Source organism: Somniosus microcephalus, chromosome 1, assembly GCF_052327205.1.
Source record: "Somniosus microcephalus isolate GS21.2 chromosome 1, FLI_Smic_1.0, whole genome shotgun sequence".
In the NCBI taxonomy this organism is placed as follows: Eukaryota; Metazoa; Chordata; class Chondrichthyes; order Squaliformes; family Somniosidae; genus Somniosus; species Somniosus microcephalus.
In genome coordinates this window covers 289,307,311-289,326,594 of record NC_140987.1, presented here as the reverse complement: position 1 = coordinate 289,326,594, position 19,284 = coordinate 289,307,311, and the positions used below count along the sequence as shown (strand labels likewise).

General features: G+C 42.2%; 1 protein-coding gene across 1 annotated transcript in view; it reads left to right on the top strand.

The window, feature by feature from the left end:
• Window positions 1–19,284, top strand: part of ric1 (RIC1 homolog, RAB6A GEF complex partner 1) — a 204,942-nt gene that overhangs the window by 142,512 nt on the left and 43,146 nt on the right. The window contains 6 exon segments of the mRNA XM_085993734.1: window positions 2,551–2,754; window positions 4,703–4,741; window positions 4,827–4,937; window positions 9,744–9,833; window positions 11,102–11,262; window positions 17,084–17,222. Of these exon segments, the coding sequence (XP_085849860.1) occupies window positions 2,551–2,754; window positions 4,703–4,741; window positions 4,827–4,937; window positions 9,744–9,833; window positions 11,102–11,262; window positions 17,084–17,222 (744 nt within the window).

Genomic DNA, 19,284 nt, shown 5'->3' with positions numbered 1-19,284 from the left:
CTCCTCGCATTAAGACACAAAGCCTTCAGGCTTTTTTTTTTTAACGCTCTTAGACCTATTAGAATTATTATTTACTGTGGCCATGTTTGATTTAAACCGTTGATTTCTCTGACTGCCACTTTTATGTTTCTCCTTCCTGTCTTTTGCTTTTGTCCTTGTTTCCCTTTCCTCTGTCTCCCTGCTCAGGTTCCCAACCCCCTGTCATTTTAGTTTCAACCCTCCCCCAGAGCACTAGCAAACACTCCCCCTAGGACATCGGTCCCGGCCCTGCCCAGGTGCAAACCGTCTGGTTTGTACTGGTCCCACCTCCCCCAGAACAGGTTCCAATGTCCCAGGAATTTGAATCCCTCCCCCTTGTACCATTCCTCTAGCCACGTATTCATCTGAAATATCCTTCTATTTCTACTCTGACTAGCACGTGGCACTGGTAGCAATCCTGAGATTACTACCTTTGAGGTCCTATATTTTAATTTACCTCCCTATATTCAGCTTTTAGGACCTCATCCCGTTTTTTACTTATATCGTTGGTACCTATATGCACCACGACAACTGGCTGTTCACCCTCCCCTTCCAAAATGTTCTGCAGCCGCTCTGAGACATCCTTGACCCTTACACCAGGGAGGCAACACACCATCCTGGAGTCTCGTTTGCGGCCGCAGAAATGCCTATCTATTCCCCTTACAATAGAATCCCCTATTACTGTAGCTCTACCCCTCTTTCCTCCCGTCCTGTGCAGCAAAGCCATCCCTGGTGCCAGGAAGTTGGCTGCTGCTGCCTTCCTCTGATAAGCAATCCCCCTCAACAGTATTCAAAGTAGTATATCTGTTTGAGAGGGGGCTGTCCACAGGGGACTCCTGCACTACCTGCCCGCGTCTACTACTCTGTCTGTTGGTCACCCCTTCCCTTTCTGCCTGTCCAACCTTTTCCTGCGATGTGACCAACTGCTTAAACGTGATATCCACGACGTCCTCAGCATCGCGAATGGTCCAGTATGTATCCAATCGCAGCTCCAGCGCCACAATGCGGTCTGCCAGTAGCTGCAGCTGGACACACTTCCTGCACACATGGTTGTCAGGGACACAGGAAGTGTCCCTGAGTTCCCACATAGCGCAGGAGGAACATACCACGAGGCCGGGCTCTCCTGCCATGACTTATCCTTGAATTAATTGAAATTAAATTAAATCAAATCAATCCCACCAATTACACTGCAGTTAAATGATATATTTAAGGGCCCTGGTTTACCAACAGTCCCCGCTACACCAAAGAGAGCTTATAAACCACAGAGTTAAAGTGTAAAAAAGAGAAATACTCACCAACCAATCACTTACCTGCTTTCTGGTGACGTCACACTTCGATTACTTTTTACTAAAAGCATAGGTTTTCTGAACATATACCTGCCTGTGAGAAATAGAAGCCATCTTTCCCCTCTCTATGTACTTGCCTATATAAAATCAGATTTGTCACTTTTTTTTGCATCCCCTCCGTTTCTTATTATTTCCAGGATCTTGGGGAAATTGAAAATAGTTTTCAGCTGTTGTATTTCTCTCCCCAAAAGAAATTATTCCATATTTGAAAATGTAGTTTCATTGCAATTCAAAAGCATCTCTGGGCAACGTACACTAGTAAGACTGGAATGTTGGCCCATAAATTCGGGTCAGTGGCTTCCCACGGGTGCAAGCCCCCGACCTGCACTTACCTTGCGCGCCGGCCGTTGAGCTGTGGGCCTGCGTGGAATTCCGATCCGAGGCCTGGTCCAGCTGCCGACGCGCAGTGCTTGCGTATCCCAGGGGCGCAGTTAGTTCGATGCGTCCCCTGGGATCACGTGGGCCATGGGCAGCCAATCAGAGCAGGGAATGCTCCATCCATAAGTCTGACAGGAAGTGCTGTCAAACTTAGAAATACTACGGGCCCTTTCTTACAAAAATCACTAAATCTTCAAATAATTTTTTTTTTAAATCACATTTTTTAAATTAACTATAAATTAAATGAAGTAACTATTTTAAACAATTTAAATTTTTGAAAAAAATAATTTTATTTTCTAACGGGGCTAAAAATAAACTTACCTTGCTGTAAAGTATTTAAAAATAATAAACCTGTGGAAAAAATGTTTTAATTTTAATTAATTCATCACTTACCTTGTAAAAAGCAGGCCTTACGCCTGCTTTTTACATTTCTAAATTCTGCAGGCTTACGTTCCCGGGAAAACCTGTTTATAAAAAAAAAAAAGACCGAAGTTCGATGCGCACGCGCAGCACCCCCCCCACCCCCGTGCACGCAGTCGACCTCTGAACCCCTTCATTCAGCGGAACGGAAGTGCCGGTTTCCCGCGCATGCGCAGTGCATGCAGGAAACCGGTACTTCCATCGGGCCTACGGGTGCATACCCCGTGCGTACTCACCCGTGAAGACCCGAATTTCTCTCTTGTCTTTACTTGTGAGGGATCTAAAGTGCACTTGTAGGTTAGAAAACAAATATTTTCATACATTTGGAAAAAAGCTTTAAGCGGAGAATTAGATACTAAACAACGGTTGCAATCTTCTTTCCTTCCAGAATAACCAGGAGCAAGTACTTCTGCAAGGAGAGGATCGCCTGTATTTGAACTGTGGGGATGCATTGCAGAATCAGAATTCAAGTACCGCATCAGCAAATTCAGGCCATCAGCCAGTCAGGGAAAAGAACCCTCTGTTGGATGACATTCTAGTTCCTCAGGGTTTAAGCACTTTATTAGGACACAGGCACTGGCATGTTGTACAGGTGATTGGTTTTATATTCACAGAACCACTTGAATTTTTTTACTTGCTGATAGGCAAGTAAATATCGTTCATGAGAACTTATCAGTTGTTTATTTGGTGTTACTGCTGTTCAATTGCTTTAAGAAAAATGTTAGAAATCAGTACAGACACAAGTTTGAGTACATCAGAATGCTTTGCCATTTGAAACAATTCGGCAGCTGCGTGGCTGGCAGATTAGTGTTGGGCAATACTACCCCTCAAGCCTGTGACTGTAGGGATATGAAGTGACTGTTATAATTATGCTTCTATGGTACAGTGCCACTTGAAGTTCAACCCTTCAAATGGTTTTGACCAGATGCGCACGAGATTTGTTTTCATTAGCTGAACTTTTGCTTTAATCAAAGAAAAGCTTTCCAATTTATGCAGCATACAAATTTGAAAGTAAATCTGTTACGGTACAAAATTAATGAGATTCCCTTTTAATGAGACAGCTTTCACTTTTAAGTAGTTGGAATTTCACAATAAACCTGCATTGTTTGGACAGATCATCATAGAATCATAGAAATTTACAGCACAGAAGAAGGCCATTCGGCCCATCTTGTCCGTGCCGGCCAACAGAGCAATCCACCCTAATCCCACTTTCCAGCTCTTGGTCCATAGCCTTGTAGGTTACGGCACTTCACATGCATATCCAAGTACTTTTTAAATGTGATGAGTGTTTCTGCCTCTATCACCCTTTCAGGCAGTGAGTTCCAGACCCCCACCACCCTTTGGGTGAAAACATTTCTCCTCCAATCCCCTCTAAACTTCCGACCAATTACTTTAAATCTATGCCCCCTGGTTATTGACCCTTCTGCTAAGGGAAATAGGTCCTTCCTAGCCACTCTATCTAGGCCCCTCATAATTTTATACACCTCAATTAGGTCTCCCCTCAGCCTCCTCTGTTCCAAAGAAAACAACTCCAGCCTATCCAATCTTTCCTCATAGTTAAAATTCTCCAGTCCTGGCAACATCCTCATAAATTTCCTCTGCTCCCCCTCTCGTGCAATCACATGCTTCCTGTAATGTGGGGACCAGAACTGCACGCAGTATTCTAGCTGCGGCCTAACTAGTGTTTGATACAATTCAAGCATAACCTCCCTGCTCTTATATTCTATGCCTTGGCTAATAAAGGAAAGTATCCCATATGCCTTCTTAACCACCTTATCTACTTGTCCTGCTACCTTCAGGGATCTGTGGACCTGCACTCCAAGGTCCCTCTGATCTTCTGCACTTCTCAGTGTCCTACCATTTAATGTGTATTCCCTTGCCTTGTTTGCCTTCCCCAAATGCATCATCTCACACTTCTCCGGATTGAATTCCATTTGCCACTGTCCTGCCCACCTGACCAGTTCATTGATATCTTCCTGCAGTCTGCAGCTTTCTTCTTCATTATCAAGCACACGCCCAATTTTTGTATCATCTGGAAACTTCTTAATCATACTTCCTACATTCAAGTCCAAATCATTGATATATACCACAAAAGCAAAGGACCCAGTACTGAGCCCTGTGGAACCCCACTGGAAACAGCCTTCCAGTCACAAAAACATCCTTTGACCATTACCCTTTGTTTCCTGCCTCTGAGCCAATTTTGGATCCAACTTGCCACTTTGCCCTGGATCCCATGGGCTTTTACTTACGTGACCAGTCTGCCATGCAGGACCTTAACATGTCACAGATGTGCCACAGTGGTCTTCACTCCCCTTATCCTCTTTAGAAGAATTAATGTTCTTAAAATCTCTTCCCTCTTACACTGCAGGATGCCTACATCGCTGTACCCCAGCAAGGAATTTGCTCCTTCGGAGGAGAGGGGCGCAACCTGGTGGTCGGGGGAGGGAGCTGTTTAAAAAGACCGTTCTAAATGTGGTTAATTGTAAACTCTGCTGTTGAACACCAAGCATTACGTAACTTGTTTGTGTCTCTTTCTGTAGATCCACAGTACCTATCTAGAAAGTAACTGGCCAATAAAGGTGAGATTTTTTTCAGTAAGCAAATTGTGAAATCAAGAAACCTAGTGATGTGATGAGATTTCATTTGTATTCTATATTTCCTCAGTTCGCAGCAATAGACCGGCTGGGTCAGTATGTTGCAGTGGCAGGCAGATATGGAATTGCACACTATGCTTTGTTTACGAGGAAATGGAAGCTTTTTGGAAATATTACCCAGGTAGGCAGTGGGTTTCATTAAAATCCTAGAATTACTGTTCAGTTTTACTTTCTCTGATTTAAAAAAAAAAAAAATGCTTTTTTTTCCTGCTGGTTTTTCTTCCCTCCCCACCCCTAGAAGTGTTGAGCCCTTGTTGAGACATTGTTCCTCAGACATTTCACCCAGTGGCCATTCTTCATGAGATGAGCCTTGATCGGGAGTTGTCAGCAAGCTGTTTGACCACTGTCCTATCACACTTGAGTCCAATTCTGTCCTTGCCCAACATCCATCTATCTGCAAACCTTAACAGATTTTCACCCTTCTAATTCAGAAGCACTGAGGCCAGCTGAGAATGGGTACTTCAACAGAAAGCAGGAATCAAACCGGGAGCCTTCATCTCCAACTCAGCTGGTCGCAGCATTAACCAATCATTATGGGATACAGCAGAATTCATGTATTTGTATCTGATTTAAAAAAAAAAAAAAAAAAATTTTGTGTGGCTTTTTTGTGCTTGTCAAGGCGTGAAATGGTATTACTGGAGAATTGAACACTTTATATTTCATGCTGCGTCAGTCACTTCCAATGTAATGCTAATATGGTCAGACGTAGAACAAAACTCTCCACTCTGCTGCAACATATTCCCCAACCCCCAACCTTAGTAGAGGGCCTCTTACTGCACCAATGTGACACTTTTCCAATTTCATATCGCCATCCTGTGTAATCTGGGTGAGTTTGCAAACTTAGTGCTGAATTAATATTTAACTCTGGATCCATGCCTATGGTATTGAGACTGCCCAAACTAATTTCACAAAGATCATTGCAGTCAGTACACAGCAGAGACTTTCATCCCAACAGTCTGGGCTACATTTGAACCCTATTCCCAGAGGTGAGGGTCTAGTCCACTCCACCATCTAGAAACCTTGCAGTATGGTGTTACTGAGATATGGTAATAGGGCTTCTGGTTGAATCCCCATAAGCAGCTTTAGGATGAACATACATGGATACCGTTTGGCAGTTCAGTGTTACTTTAAATTGGAAGCAGCTATTTGTATGTTCCAGTGAATTACAGAGATACACTATCAACCAGCCATTGATTGATATGCTTGGATAGATTTAGAAATGTAATTATCAGTAATTAGGCAGCTTCAGGAACATTTAATCTGACATAGTTACAAGTACAATACTGGAGTGTTGGACGGGTTATCGGGGCTGTTTATCACGGAGCTGATGAGACTGAAGAGGTGATCTTTGGCCTTTTAGTTGTATTGCCAACACTAGAAATGAAGCATGGTGTGGGCCAATATGGCACGCTGCGTTTACAAGCACAAGATTGTGCAACTTTACCACCATCACTACTTTTTTGAGGTTTCTGTGTGAGCTGGTGCCAATTCCCTCTAGATTTACAGCATAAAAATCTGCAGGACAACAAACAAAGGTATAACTCCTGCATCAGTGTGAATAATGTTTTGCAAGTGGATTAGGTAAGATCACCTTGCTTTGAAGAGCTGTAGGAATTCTCAGAATTCTGAGACAATTTTAAAAATCCTGTATATGACCTAAAATACACCAGCTCATCTGTACATCTGGTAACCTGAGCTTCCTGATGTGTGCTTGAGGTGATACGGTGAGATCAACATCCTCGAACATAACATAAGAAATAGGAGCAGGAGCAGGCCATTTGGCCCCTTGAGCTTGCTCCGCCATTCAATAAGATCATGACTGATCTGGTCTTGGCCTTAACTCCACTTCCCTGCCCACTCCCCATAACCCTAGACTTCCCTTACCTTTCAAAAATCTGTGTATCTCCACCTTAAATTTATTCAATGACTCAGCCTCCACAGCTCTCTGGGGCAGAGAATTCCAAAGATTCACAACCCTCTGAGAGAAGAAATTCCTCCTCCTCTCAGTTTTAAATGGGCGACCCCATATTCTGAAACTCTGCCCCCTAGTTCATCCTCTCTGCATCTACCTTGTCGAGCCCCCTCAGAATTTTGTACGTTTCAATAAGATCACCTCTCATTCTTCTAAACTCCAATGAGTATAGGCCCAACCTTTCTTCATAAGACCCCTTCATCTCAGGAATTAACCTGGTGAACCTTCTCTGAACTGCCTCCAATGCAAGTATATCCCTCCTTAAATAAGGAGACCAAAACTGTATGCAGTACTCCAGGTGTGGTCTCACCAACGCCCTATACAGTTGTAGTAAGACTTCCCTACTTTTATACTCCATCCCCCTTGCAAGAAAAAGGCCAACATTACATTTGCCTTCCTAATTACAGGAAACGTTGTGATATCCGGCACCGACGGGACCGAGCTGTTGCCGTCCCATCAAAACTGCCGGACAAACCAGCGCTAATGTTGAAACATACGGAGATTTTGAGCTCCGTATCTGGCAACAAACCCTGTTGCTTAGCAACAGCTTCTAAACAGTCGGCCGTACCTTGCAAGCATCTCTGTATCTTAGCAACAGCTTCAGCGAGACCTTGCAGAGCCTGACTGGTGGAAAAAAAAAGCAACAAAAAGAAAAAGAAACTAACGAAACGACTCCTGCTTTTTGCCGGTGGTTTGAGCATTCCGGACAGTTAACCTGCGGATAATACAAAGTTTCCTGTACTTGCTATACCTGCATGCTAACTTTTTGTGTTTCATGTACAAGGACCTCCAGATCCCTCTGTACCACAGCATTTTGTAGTGTCTCTCCATTTAAATAATAAATTGCTTTTTTATTTTTCCTACCAATGTGGATAACCTCACATTTTCCCACATTGTACTCCATCTGCCAAATTTTTGCCCACTCAAAGAATCTGCACAGGGATATAGATAGGTTGTGTCCTCTTCACAACTTGCTTTCCCACCTATCTTTCTATCAGCAGCAAATTTGGCTACATTACACTCTGTCCCCTCATCCAAGTCATTAATACAGATTGTAAACAGCGGAGGCTCCAGCACTGATCCCTGCAGCACCCCACTAGTTACAGTTTGCCAACCTGAAAATGACCCATTTATCCTGACACTGTTTTCTGTTAGTTAGCCAATCCTCTATCCATGCTAATATATTACCCCCAACCCCTTGAGCTCTTATCTTGTGGAGTAACCTTTTATGTGGCACCTTATCGAACGCCTTCTGGAAATCAAAATACACTACATCTACTGAAAATCCAAATACACTATATTTACTGGGTCCCCTTTATCCACCCTGCTTGTTACATCCTCAAAGAAGTCTAGCAAATTTGTCAAACATGATTTCACTTTCATAAAACCATGCTGACTCTGCTTGACTGTATTATGATTTTTTGAATGTTCTGCCACCACCTCCTTAATAACGGACTCCAGCATTTTCCCTAACACCCTTTGTGAATATGTCCACAAGCCCAAGAATATTGGGCGATGATTTTGAATGCAAATAAAGTAATGACAGGTTTTAATCTTGAGTCTAGCTTGGGGTTGGACTGGAAATCTCTTAAGTTATCAGTATTGGGTTTTTTTGCTATGCGTTGACCTATCCCAGTCTTTTGCTATGGTATTGCTTGCCTCAGTGCTCTTAAAAACAAACGTTATCTAATCCTTTGCTTTGAGATGTTGGCTGCCAATTATACACATCAAACGGTAAGTGAAATGGTCACCACAATGTGCCTCAACCGACACATGAAAACTTACTAACGACATGCTGACCTAGACAACCAATAGTCTGCAGCTGAGTACAGATTGTAGAAATAAGTCTTTCTCAACATTGCAAATGTGTGGTACCCTTTCCTTCATTGCATTGAGATGCTGTCCTGGTTTGATGTAGGCATACAGGAAACTTTGTGCTATCCGGCACCGACTGGACCGAGCTGCTGCCATTCCCTCAAAACTGCCGGACACTCCAGAGTTAATGTTGAAAGATACGGAGATTCTTATCTCCGTATCTGACAACAAACACTGTTGCTTAGCAACAGCTTCTAAACAGTCGGGTGCAGCTGCAAGCGTCTGTAGCTAAAGCTGTTGCTATAGCTACAGACCTTGCAGTGCTTGACTAGGGGGAAAAAAAGCAAAGAAAACGGTGGCTCCAGCTTGCCGGATGGTTCGCCTCCGGATAACTCAAAGTTTCCTGTAGTATCTTTTGGTTGCCTCTTGGAGGGAGTATGGTTGTCTGTTGTTGTTGTTTACCCATTCATTACATTTGTCTCTCTATCTTTGTTTCTGTGTGTGTTTTCCCTGTCTTCTCCCCCCCACCCTCCAACTTGTAACAGTTTTTTAGCTGCAGTTGTCTCTTTACCTGTGATCATGAGACTCCTTTCTTCCTCTTATTTGGCAACTGCTGTTGTCATTTTCTTTGTAGTCCATCCTTTCAGCTTCCTATAACTTTTTTCCTTTGCCTCTTGAGCTTTGTGTTCCTTACTCTTCCAGAATACAACTGATTTGACCCTAGGGATGTTTTGATAATTGATATCTAATTTATTTGTTTGATATTAGGAGTTGTTGATTGACTGCAAATTGTTAAAAGGGTGTTTGGATTTGTAAATTTTGTAATGATTGGCTTTTTACCATCTGCTGCTGTTCTATTTCTTCAAAATGTTTATGAACAAATAGTTTTAAACAAAAGAAAAATCCTTTTGGTGAGTTTGAGAGCGACCTTGTGACGCTCAGCCAAAAGTTAGTAGGTACCACTAGTTTAACACAAAGTTAAAACAAAACACAGCAGGATTTCACCTGTGTTTACTTAATCGTGTGAACAAGGAGCAATAATAGTCTGAGAATTTGATCTCAAGAGTAGTAATGCTTTGGAAAATGAATTCTTCCAGAATCTGATGGAGAACCTCAATCCATATCATCTATTATTTTTAGGAACAAAATATGGCAGTGACTGGTGGCTTGGCATGGTGGAATGACTTCATTGTTTTAGCCTGTTATAATTTGATTGACCAACAAGAGGAGGTAAGTGAAGAACATTTGACCAACATGCCAAGTTTAAGTTGACTCCCAATTGTGGTAAAACCCTTACTGGAGAATAGGTTGTATGCTCATGACATCTTCCAGTCCTCAGACCAAAAACAACAACTTGTATTTATATAGCGCCTTTAATGTAGTAAAATGTCCCATGGTGCTTCACAGAAGTGTTATCAAATAAAAACATATTGCCAAATCAGTGTGTGTAGGCTAAAACTATTTCACCAAAGTTATTTACATATATAATAATATACAGAAGCAAAAATACATGTAGCAAAATACTAAAACAACAATACCCAACAGCAAAACTAGAATCAGTGTACACAGAACTTCTGTTCTCCAAGACATAATGGGAGCTAGCATCTCCTTCGTTTGAACAGTCAGGTTTTCTCTTTCATAGACCTTCAAAATGAGATGTTGCATGTGGGTGGCATAGGTTCCAGTTCATCCACAGACCTGTTTGCACTAATGTCAGAGATAAAGATTACAGGAGAATCCCAGTCTTGCAAAGTCCAAAGGCTTTTGAAGGTGGTACTGACAATTGCTCACGATCAAAGGCGCAATATGTAGCGACCGGGTAGAATGCTAATCAACAATTCATCGCGCGTAGTCTGGATCCTGAACATTCACCAAGGCCCTGAGAGTTGACAATCCAATTTGTACTTCGACCAGAACCTTTTTTATCCTAACTAATCTCAATCAATCAACTTAACCTGATTCCTGCCTAGCATTTTGAAATTCAGCAAGAGAGCCACCTCCATTTTGATATCGCCTATTTTTAAAAGAAAATGCATAATAACGATTTTAAAAATGCATATTAAGTATATATTTCTACCACTTACCTGTTGCGAGTGACCAACAAGAGGAGGTAAGCGAAGAATGTTCTCTGAGAAAAAAAAATCTTCTGGGGATTTTGGATGACTAACCACTGCTGTTAGTAATCAGACTTAGAAATAATGTAACAAAATCTTAAAAACTGATATGACAGAGTCTGCTATTCTGCACATTTGTACAAGAAAACTTGCCATGTGAATATTTTGGTTATATGCAAAGTTTGCAAGTTTTACCAAATGCAAATGGCTATCTTGATCTACTGATTTGGCTGTGGGATGGGGAAAACTAGGAGTCGGCCGTGTTTTTTTTATTGTTATAGCAATCCTTTTTGCAGAAAACATTCTTGTTAGAATTTATGTTGAAATTTCACACTGAACTTGTGGTGTAATTTTTATATCCACTCTATTTTCTTTCCAAAACAGCTGAGACTTTATCTCCGGTCATCCAACTTGGACAATGTTTTTGCTCATATTACCAAAGTGCAATCGGAGACTTTATTAATAAATGTCTTCAGGGACATGGTGATATTGTTCAGAGCAGACTGCTCTATCTGCTTATACAGTATTGACCGGAAAGATGATGGGTGAGTAGCCAGGTTTGCCCTCCCAAGTTTCTGCTGATGTTTAGTGCTATTCTCCGAAGGGAGTTAGGTCGTATACAAAGCATGTAGACTTTTGAAACCTTGTTTTGAGGTTAGGGCATACCTCTGTTATAGCTGTGACATCACCAGACACTGCAACCATAATATCCAACTTAGGACAGTGCTTTAAATGGGCTTTAAAATTTCCCTGCTTTTGAACTACACTTAATTTATAGCCTAGCACTGGAAAATGGTATAATGTGTAAAAATTCTAGCTAAACTGTAGTATCAACATGCAGTATAAATTTGATTAGTCAAGAAATGAAATTTTCAGCTCTAATTTCAGTGGAAGACTCTAGTCACTCCTCCCAGAACAGTACCCACTGTTGTCTGTCTTTGTAATAAGCAGTAAATATTTACTTTTATTGGTGCTGATATATAGGAACAAAATACGGTTTTGAAGAGATGTAGATTGTACTATACATGGTGGCTTTTTTGACCCATGGTGCATCGAAAACACTCACATTGGACCCTCTTTTGTTATACACTTGGTTTTCCTCACTTGCATGTGGGCCATGGGACTGCTGTATGTTGCAATGACTGGCTCTGCCTCAACTTGCTGACTTGGCACAGGTGTTCATGCATCAACATACTGTGTATTATGCCAGTCTGAATAGGGTACTTCAGTTCATAAGTGACTTGTAAATTGTAGCTATGCTGCACTTGAAGTTTTTGCTGGCTGCTTGCGGCACAAGTTACTGGGGGAACATAAACGCTGTGTTTTAATGGAATTGCTACTCTATCATAAGCTGCACTAAATCAGCATTTTGTCTATTCGCATAGAAAATAATTAAAGGAAATTACTGTTTTATTTATTATTACTGTATTTCTAGTATTTTTATCATTGCTATGCCATATTTATTCCAATGTTGGGAGGACTCGTAAAAATCAACATTTCGTTGTGCAGTGCATATGTCTGCTGCATATATGACAAATAAAATTGAATTGAATTGAAATCCCTAATTTAAATTGCAATTGGGAGCTTATCTTCCTTGGATATGAGTGTCAAATCTTTTTCTTCCACCTCCCCTGAGCCATGCATCAACTTAAAAGCAGATGAGCAATCCTCTCCTGGACCTCCTCCAGAAAGCACTCTAATAGAAACATAGAAGATAGGAGCAGGAGTAGGCCATTCGGCCCTTCGAGCCTGCTCCGCCATTCAATGAGATCATGGCTGATCATCCAAATTCAGTACCCTGTCCCTGCCTTCTCCCCATATCCCTTGATCCCTTTAGCCTTAAGAAATATATCCAACTCCGTCTTGAATATAGTTAATGAACTGGCCTCCACCGCCCTCTGTGGCAGAGAATTCCACAGGTTCACCACTCTCTGGGTGAAGAAATTCCTCCTCATTTCAGTCCTAAATGGCTTACCCCTTATCCTTAGACTATGCCCCCTGGTTCTGGACTCCCCAGCCATCAGAAACATCCTTCCTGCATCTAGTCTGTCCAGGCCTGACAGAATTTTATAGGTTTCGATGAGATCCCCTCTCAATCTTCTAAACTCCAGTGAGTATAAGCCCAATCGACACAATCTCTCCTCATACGTCATTCCTGCCATCCCAGGTATCAGCCTGGTGAATCTTCGCTGCACTCCTTCCATGGCAAGAACGTCCTTCCTCAGGTAAGGTGACCAAAACTGCACACAATACTCAAGGTGCGGTCTCACCAAGGCCCTGTACAACTGTAGCAAGACATCCTTGTTCCTGTACTCGAACCTGCTTGCTACGAAGGCCAACATACCATTTGCCGCCTTAACCGCCTGCTGCACCTGCATGCTTACCTTCAGTGACTGGTGCACAAGAACACCCAGGTCTCTTTGCACTTCCCCTTCTCCCAATCTATTGCCATTCAAATAATCTGCCTTCCTGTTTTTGCCACCAAAGTGGATAACCTCACATTTATCCACATTATAGTGCATTTGCCATGTTTCTGCCCACTCACCCAACCTGTCCAAATCGTACTGGAGTTTCACGACATCCTTCTCACAGCATACCCTCCCACCCAGCTTTGTGTCGTCTGCAAATTTGGAGATATTACATCCAATTCCCTCGTCCAGATCATTAATATATATTGTGAACAGCTGGGGTCCTAGGACCGAGCCTTGCGGTACCCCACTAGTCTTTGCCTGCCACTCGGAAAACGACCCGTTTATTCCAACTCTTTGCTTTCTGTCCGCCAACCAGTTCTCTATCCAAGCCAATACCTTGCCTCCAATCCCATGTGCCTTAATTTTGCACGCTAATCTCTTATGTGGGACCTTATCGAAAGCCTTCTGAAAGTCCAAATACACCACATCCACTGGTTCTCCCTTATCTATTTTACCAGTTACATCCTCAAAAAATTCCAGTAGATTAGTCAAGCATGATTTACCTTTTGTAAATCCATGTTGACTTTGTCCGATCCTGTCACTGCTTTCCATGTGCTCTGCTATTACATCTTTTATAATAGACTCTAGCATTTTCCCCACTACCGATGTCAGGCTTACCGGTCTATAATTCCCCGCTTTTTCTCTACCACCTTTTTTGAATAGTGGCGTAACTTTAGCTACCCTCCAATCCATGGGTACTGTTCCAGAGTCTATCGAGTTCTGAAAGATGACCAGCAATGCATCTACTATTTCTAGGGCCACTTCCTTACTACCCTGGGATGTAGATTATCAGGCCCTGGGGATTTATCGGCCTTCAGTCCCATCGATTTTCCTAACACCATTTCCCTACAAATACTGATTTCTTTCAGTTCCACCCTTTCATCAGACCCTGTGTTCCCCGGCATCTCTGGGAGGTTATTTGTGTCCTCCTTTGTGAAGACAGAACCAAAATACGTATTTAGTTGGTCAGCCATTTCTTTGTTCCCCATTATAAATTCCCCTGATTCTGACTGCAAGGGACCTACGCTTGACTTCACCAATCTTTTTCTCTTCACATATCTATGAAAGCTTTTACAGTCAGTTTTTATGTTCCTTGCAAGCTTACTCTCATATTCTATTTTCCCTTTCTTAATTAATCCCTTTGCCCTCCTTTGTTGAATCCTAAACTGTTCCCAATCCTCAGGATTATTGCTTTTTCTGGCCAATTTATATGTCCTCTCCTTGGATCTTATGCTATCCCTAATTTCCCTTATTAGCCACGGTTGAGTCACCTTTTTGGGGTTTTTTTATGCCAAACTGGGATGAACAAATTCTGTAGCTCATCCATTCGGTCTTTGAATGTTTGCCATTGCCTATCCACCGTCAACCCTTTGAGTGCCATTCCCCAATCAATCCTACCCAACTCGCTCCTCAGACCATCGTAGTTTCCTTTATTTAAATTGAGGACCCTAGTCTCTGAGTCAACTACTTCATTCTCCATCTTAATGAAGAATTCGATCATATTATGATCGCTCCGACCCAAGGGGCCTCGTACAACAAGATTGCTAATTAATCCTTTCTCGTTACATAATACCCAGTCTAAGATGGCCTGATCTCTGGTTGGTTCCTCGACATATTGGTCCAGGAAACCATCCCGTAAACACTCCAGGAATTCCTCCTCCACAGTATTGTTACTAATTTGGTCAAAAGTAACCTTTCGATGTTAGCTCCCCTTTCTCTCTGCGCCCCCCCCCCCCCAGTATTTACGTTAATGAGAGGAATAGCAGGCGATCTTTTCCTGGGCTTCTAGCAATGCAGCTCTTGGATTATCAGTGGTTATGAATTTCCCTCTATCTTTGTGTGGAACTTTCTCATTTTTGCTCCTCTGATGGACCAGTTGAGATTGGGTGGGTGCCAGTCCTCATTCCATGTCTAAGCACATTCGTACAGCAATGCAGGATGCCACCAGCCCATTCCTGGATAACCCTTTTGAATAGATCATGCATTTCTAGATATCTCTGGCATAGTGGGTGAGCTGAGATCATACTGTTCTCTGTCCATGCACAGACTAGTACTTTGAAGGGTAGACTCCACTGTTTAAATGGAACAGAGTGACTAGCAAGCCAAAAGTATCTCTTTTTTTCTTGGGTAGATAGAAAACTTTTAAATAAGGCTAATACGTCACTTTTGCCTAATTTCTTGTTAGCAATTTACACATTGAATTAAACAATATTTAGGTCTTAGTTTAACAATTTCTTTTGAAACTAGTTCTGCAGCTTATAATTTGTAAGTGTTGGAGAAAAAGCTTGTACACATTAAGCTGCAAGAAGGTTGCACTGGGAAGTGAAAATTGCCAAATTCTTTAGTGCTATTGGTTATTTACGCTTGACCACAATATTTCTTGGGTTTCTTTACAAACCTATGCAAAAGTCTTTGTTATAATTTTAGTAGCTGAGCCTACAGTGATGAGTTTAGCTAGATTTTGGCTTACAATTGCATTTCTAAAACTCTGCAAAATTATTGCTATAAAGACTGCAATGTATATGTTTTTCCTCAAATGGACTGATCCTCCATTAACTAGATCTTTAGCTTTATTTGTACCTTATTTATTTCCCCTATTAAACAACTTTTCCACAGGGTCTCTTTACTAACTATAGATCCATTTCTGATATTTTGTGGGTTCAAGCCCCACTCCAGGGACTTGAGCGCAAAATCTAGGCTAACACTCCAGTGCTGCACTGCCGGAGTTGCCATCTTTTAGATGAGACATTAATTAAGGCCCTGTCTGCCCTCTTGGGTAGATGTAAAAGATCCCGCAGCACTATTCGAAGAAGTTCTCACTGGTGTCCTGCCCAATATTTGTCCCTCATCCAACATCACTCAAACAGATTAACTGGTTATTGTCACACTACTGTTTGTGTAACCTTGCTGTGCGCAAATTGGCTGCTGTGTTTCCTACATTACAACAGTGACTACACTCATTCGCTGTAAAGTCTAAGGTCATGAAAGGCGCTATATAAATGCAAGTATTTTTTTCCCCTATTGGGAAGGAATACAAGAACCTATTGAAATATTTCACAGACTTATTACATTTCTGTTCACGTCAACTAACATGTAAGATTCTGAGAACTCAATCTTTGATTAATGGAACCTGTTTCTGGAAATAGATGGAAGATCCAATTATTTTGTAAAATGATCAATGGAAAATGAAGTATTAAAAGTAATGTGGAATATGGTAATCGGCACTTAAAGAAATGCAATTTTGCTGCAATATATTTTAACTTGGCTCATTATGGCTAACCCTCAGAAAATTATATATAATGTCAGTGCTTGATCATGTATATTAGAGCAAAGGATCAATGCCTTAAATGCAAGCTTTGATCTATGAAAGGTGCTTGCTACGTTTTAAATTTAATTAATCGAGGGACTGGGCGGTGTAGAGGATTGCACGCTGATTCTGGGACCTAGGTCAAATCCAGCTCTGGCTTTGGGATGAATATCTGCTCTGCTGCCTAGAAGCTTATTGGAGCAGTCTGAATCTATTGGCAGCACAAACTAGCCCTAATTCAGCATATTTGGTGCTAAATTGGCAATTTCGTTCACAGCACAAAATTCATATTATGAAAAAGGTCAGTGGTGCATTAGTGGGTGCTCTTCTGAGGCTAAGGCAATTGTTCGACAGGGAGCTTTATCTGACCTGGAAGTGTTTGCTGGTGAAGTGGGAAACATGCTTTCTTACCACATACCAACTTTTTTAATAAGTAAAGTTTTTTTTTTTAAACTCTTGGATTGGCTCATTTCATAGAGTATATATGGGAAAACAGGCCATTCGGAAGTATGACTTAAGTTGAGAAGATTTACAGTGTTGTTTTTAATCCGATTTTTAATAATTTTTTTCTTTTCTTGTAAACTTTAGCCCTAACCCCACTGCCAATGTTCAGGTTCTGCAGGAGGTATCCATGTCACGTTACATCCCGCACCCTTCACTCGTGGTATCAGTAACTTTGACCTCTGTGAGAACAGAGACAGGCATCACCTTGAAAATGCCACAGCAGGTACCAGTTGAAATGTATGCAATTCTGATGCCAGTATTTTGTGTGGTCATTTGTTCAGGTCAATTTTCCAGCCAGCATTTTGATAATTCTTACATTTTTACCAGCAATTTGCAGGTCAGCCCAAGATATCTGAGATTAGGACTTTAAAAAAAAAAACTTTATTAATAGTGATTTTGTGTTGGTGATTTGGATTGCTAATATTGGGATTGATGCACTAGCCTTGGAAATAGGACATACTCTTTTAAGAGCTCCAAAAAGAACTTAATTTTCTATAAAGTATGCTAAATTTGAGAGTAGTTTGGAACCGTAAGTGTATACCCTAATGGAGAAGATCGCCTAATGGATCATAGAAATTACTAGATAGCAAGACTCCCCAAATTACGCTGTTGATTGCTCTGCTTTTCCCCATACGGCCAGCTCAGTCCTTGCTACCAGACTCGCATTTGTTACTCCTGTCAGGAAAATTTGTTGCTTTCACAACAGCTGATCCATCCGCTGATTTGCTGCCTGCAGCTTTCTCCAAATACTTGCCTGCACCTCACCAGCATTTAAATATACAGCTCTGTTAATTTTTAAAGTTGGCAGCTCCTCTGAGATCAAAACTGAATTGCTAGAGGTAAGTATATAATGCCTTTGGCACTCACTTATGTAGCTGGAGACTCATGTTTTTTTTAAATTCATTCATGGGATGTGGGCGTTGTTGGCAAGGCCAGCATTTATTGCCCTTGAGAAGGCGGCGGTGAAGCCACCTTGAACCGCTGCAGTCTGTGGTGAAGGAACTCCCACAGTGCTGATAGGGAGGGATTTCCAGGATTTTGACCCAGCGACGATGAAGGAATGGCAATATATTTCCAAGGCAGTGACTTGGAGGTGGTGGTGTTCCAATGCGCCTGCTGCCCTTGTCCTTCTAGGTGGTAGAGATCATGGGTTTGGGAGGTGCTGGTGAAGAAGCCTTGGCGAGTTGCTGCAGTGCATCTTGTAGATGGTACACTGCAGCCACGGTACGCCGGTGGTGCAGGGAGTGAAGGTTTAAGGTGGTGGATGGTGTGCCAATCATGCAGGCTGCTTTGTCCTGGATGGAGTCAAGCTTCGAGTGTTGTTGGAGCTGCACTCATCCAGGCAAGTGGAGAGTATTCCATCACACTCCTGACTTGTGACTTGTAGATGGTGTAAAGTCTTTGAGGAGTCAGGAGGTGAGACACTCTCCTCAGAATAGCCAGCCTCTGATCTGCTCTTGTAGCCACAGTATTTATGTGGCTGGTCCTGTAAAGTTTCTGGTCAATGGTGAACCCCCCCCCCCCAGGATGTTGATGGTGTGGGATTCAGCGATAGTGATGCCATTGAATGTCAAGGGCAAGTGGTTAGACTTTCCCTTGTTGTAGATGGTCATTGCCTGGTACTTGTGTGGTGCGAATGTTGCTTTCCACTTATCAGCCCAAGCCTGAATGTTGTCCAGGTCTTGGTGCATGCGGGCACGGTCTGCTTCATTATCTGAGGAGTTGCGAATGGAACTGAACACTCTGCGAACATCCCCACTTCTGACCTTATGGAGGTAAGGTCATTGATGAAGCAGCTGAAGATGGTTAGGCCTAGGACACTGCCTTGAGGAACTCCTGCAGCGATGTCCTGGGGCTGAGATGATTCACCTCCGATAATCTCAGCCATCTTCCTTTGTGCTAGGTATGACTCCAGCCAATGGAGAGTTTTCCCCCGATTCCCATCGAGTTCAATGGGATTGGGCGTAGGTTCTTGGCCTGCTCCCTACAGCAACTACTACTGGTATTTATATAGCGCCTTTAACGTAGCAGAACGTCCCAAGGCACTTCACAGGAGTATTATAAGATGAAAAAATTTGACAGCGAGCCACACAAGGAGAAATTAGGGCAGGTGACCAAAAGTTTGGTCAAAGAGGTAGGTTTTAAGGAGCGTTTTAAAGAAGGCAGAGAGGCTTAGGCAGGGAATTCCAGAGCTTAGGGCCTAGGCAACAGAAGGCACGGCCACCAATAGTTGAGCGATTTATAATCAGGGATGCTTAAGAGGCAGAATTAGAGGAGCGCAGATA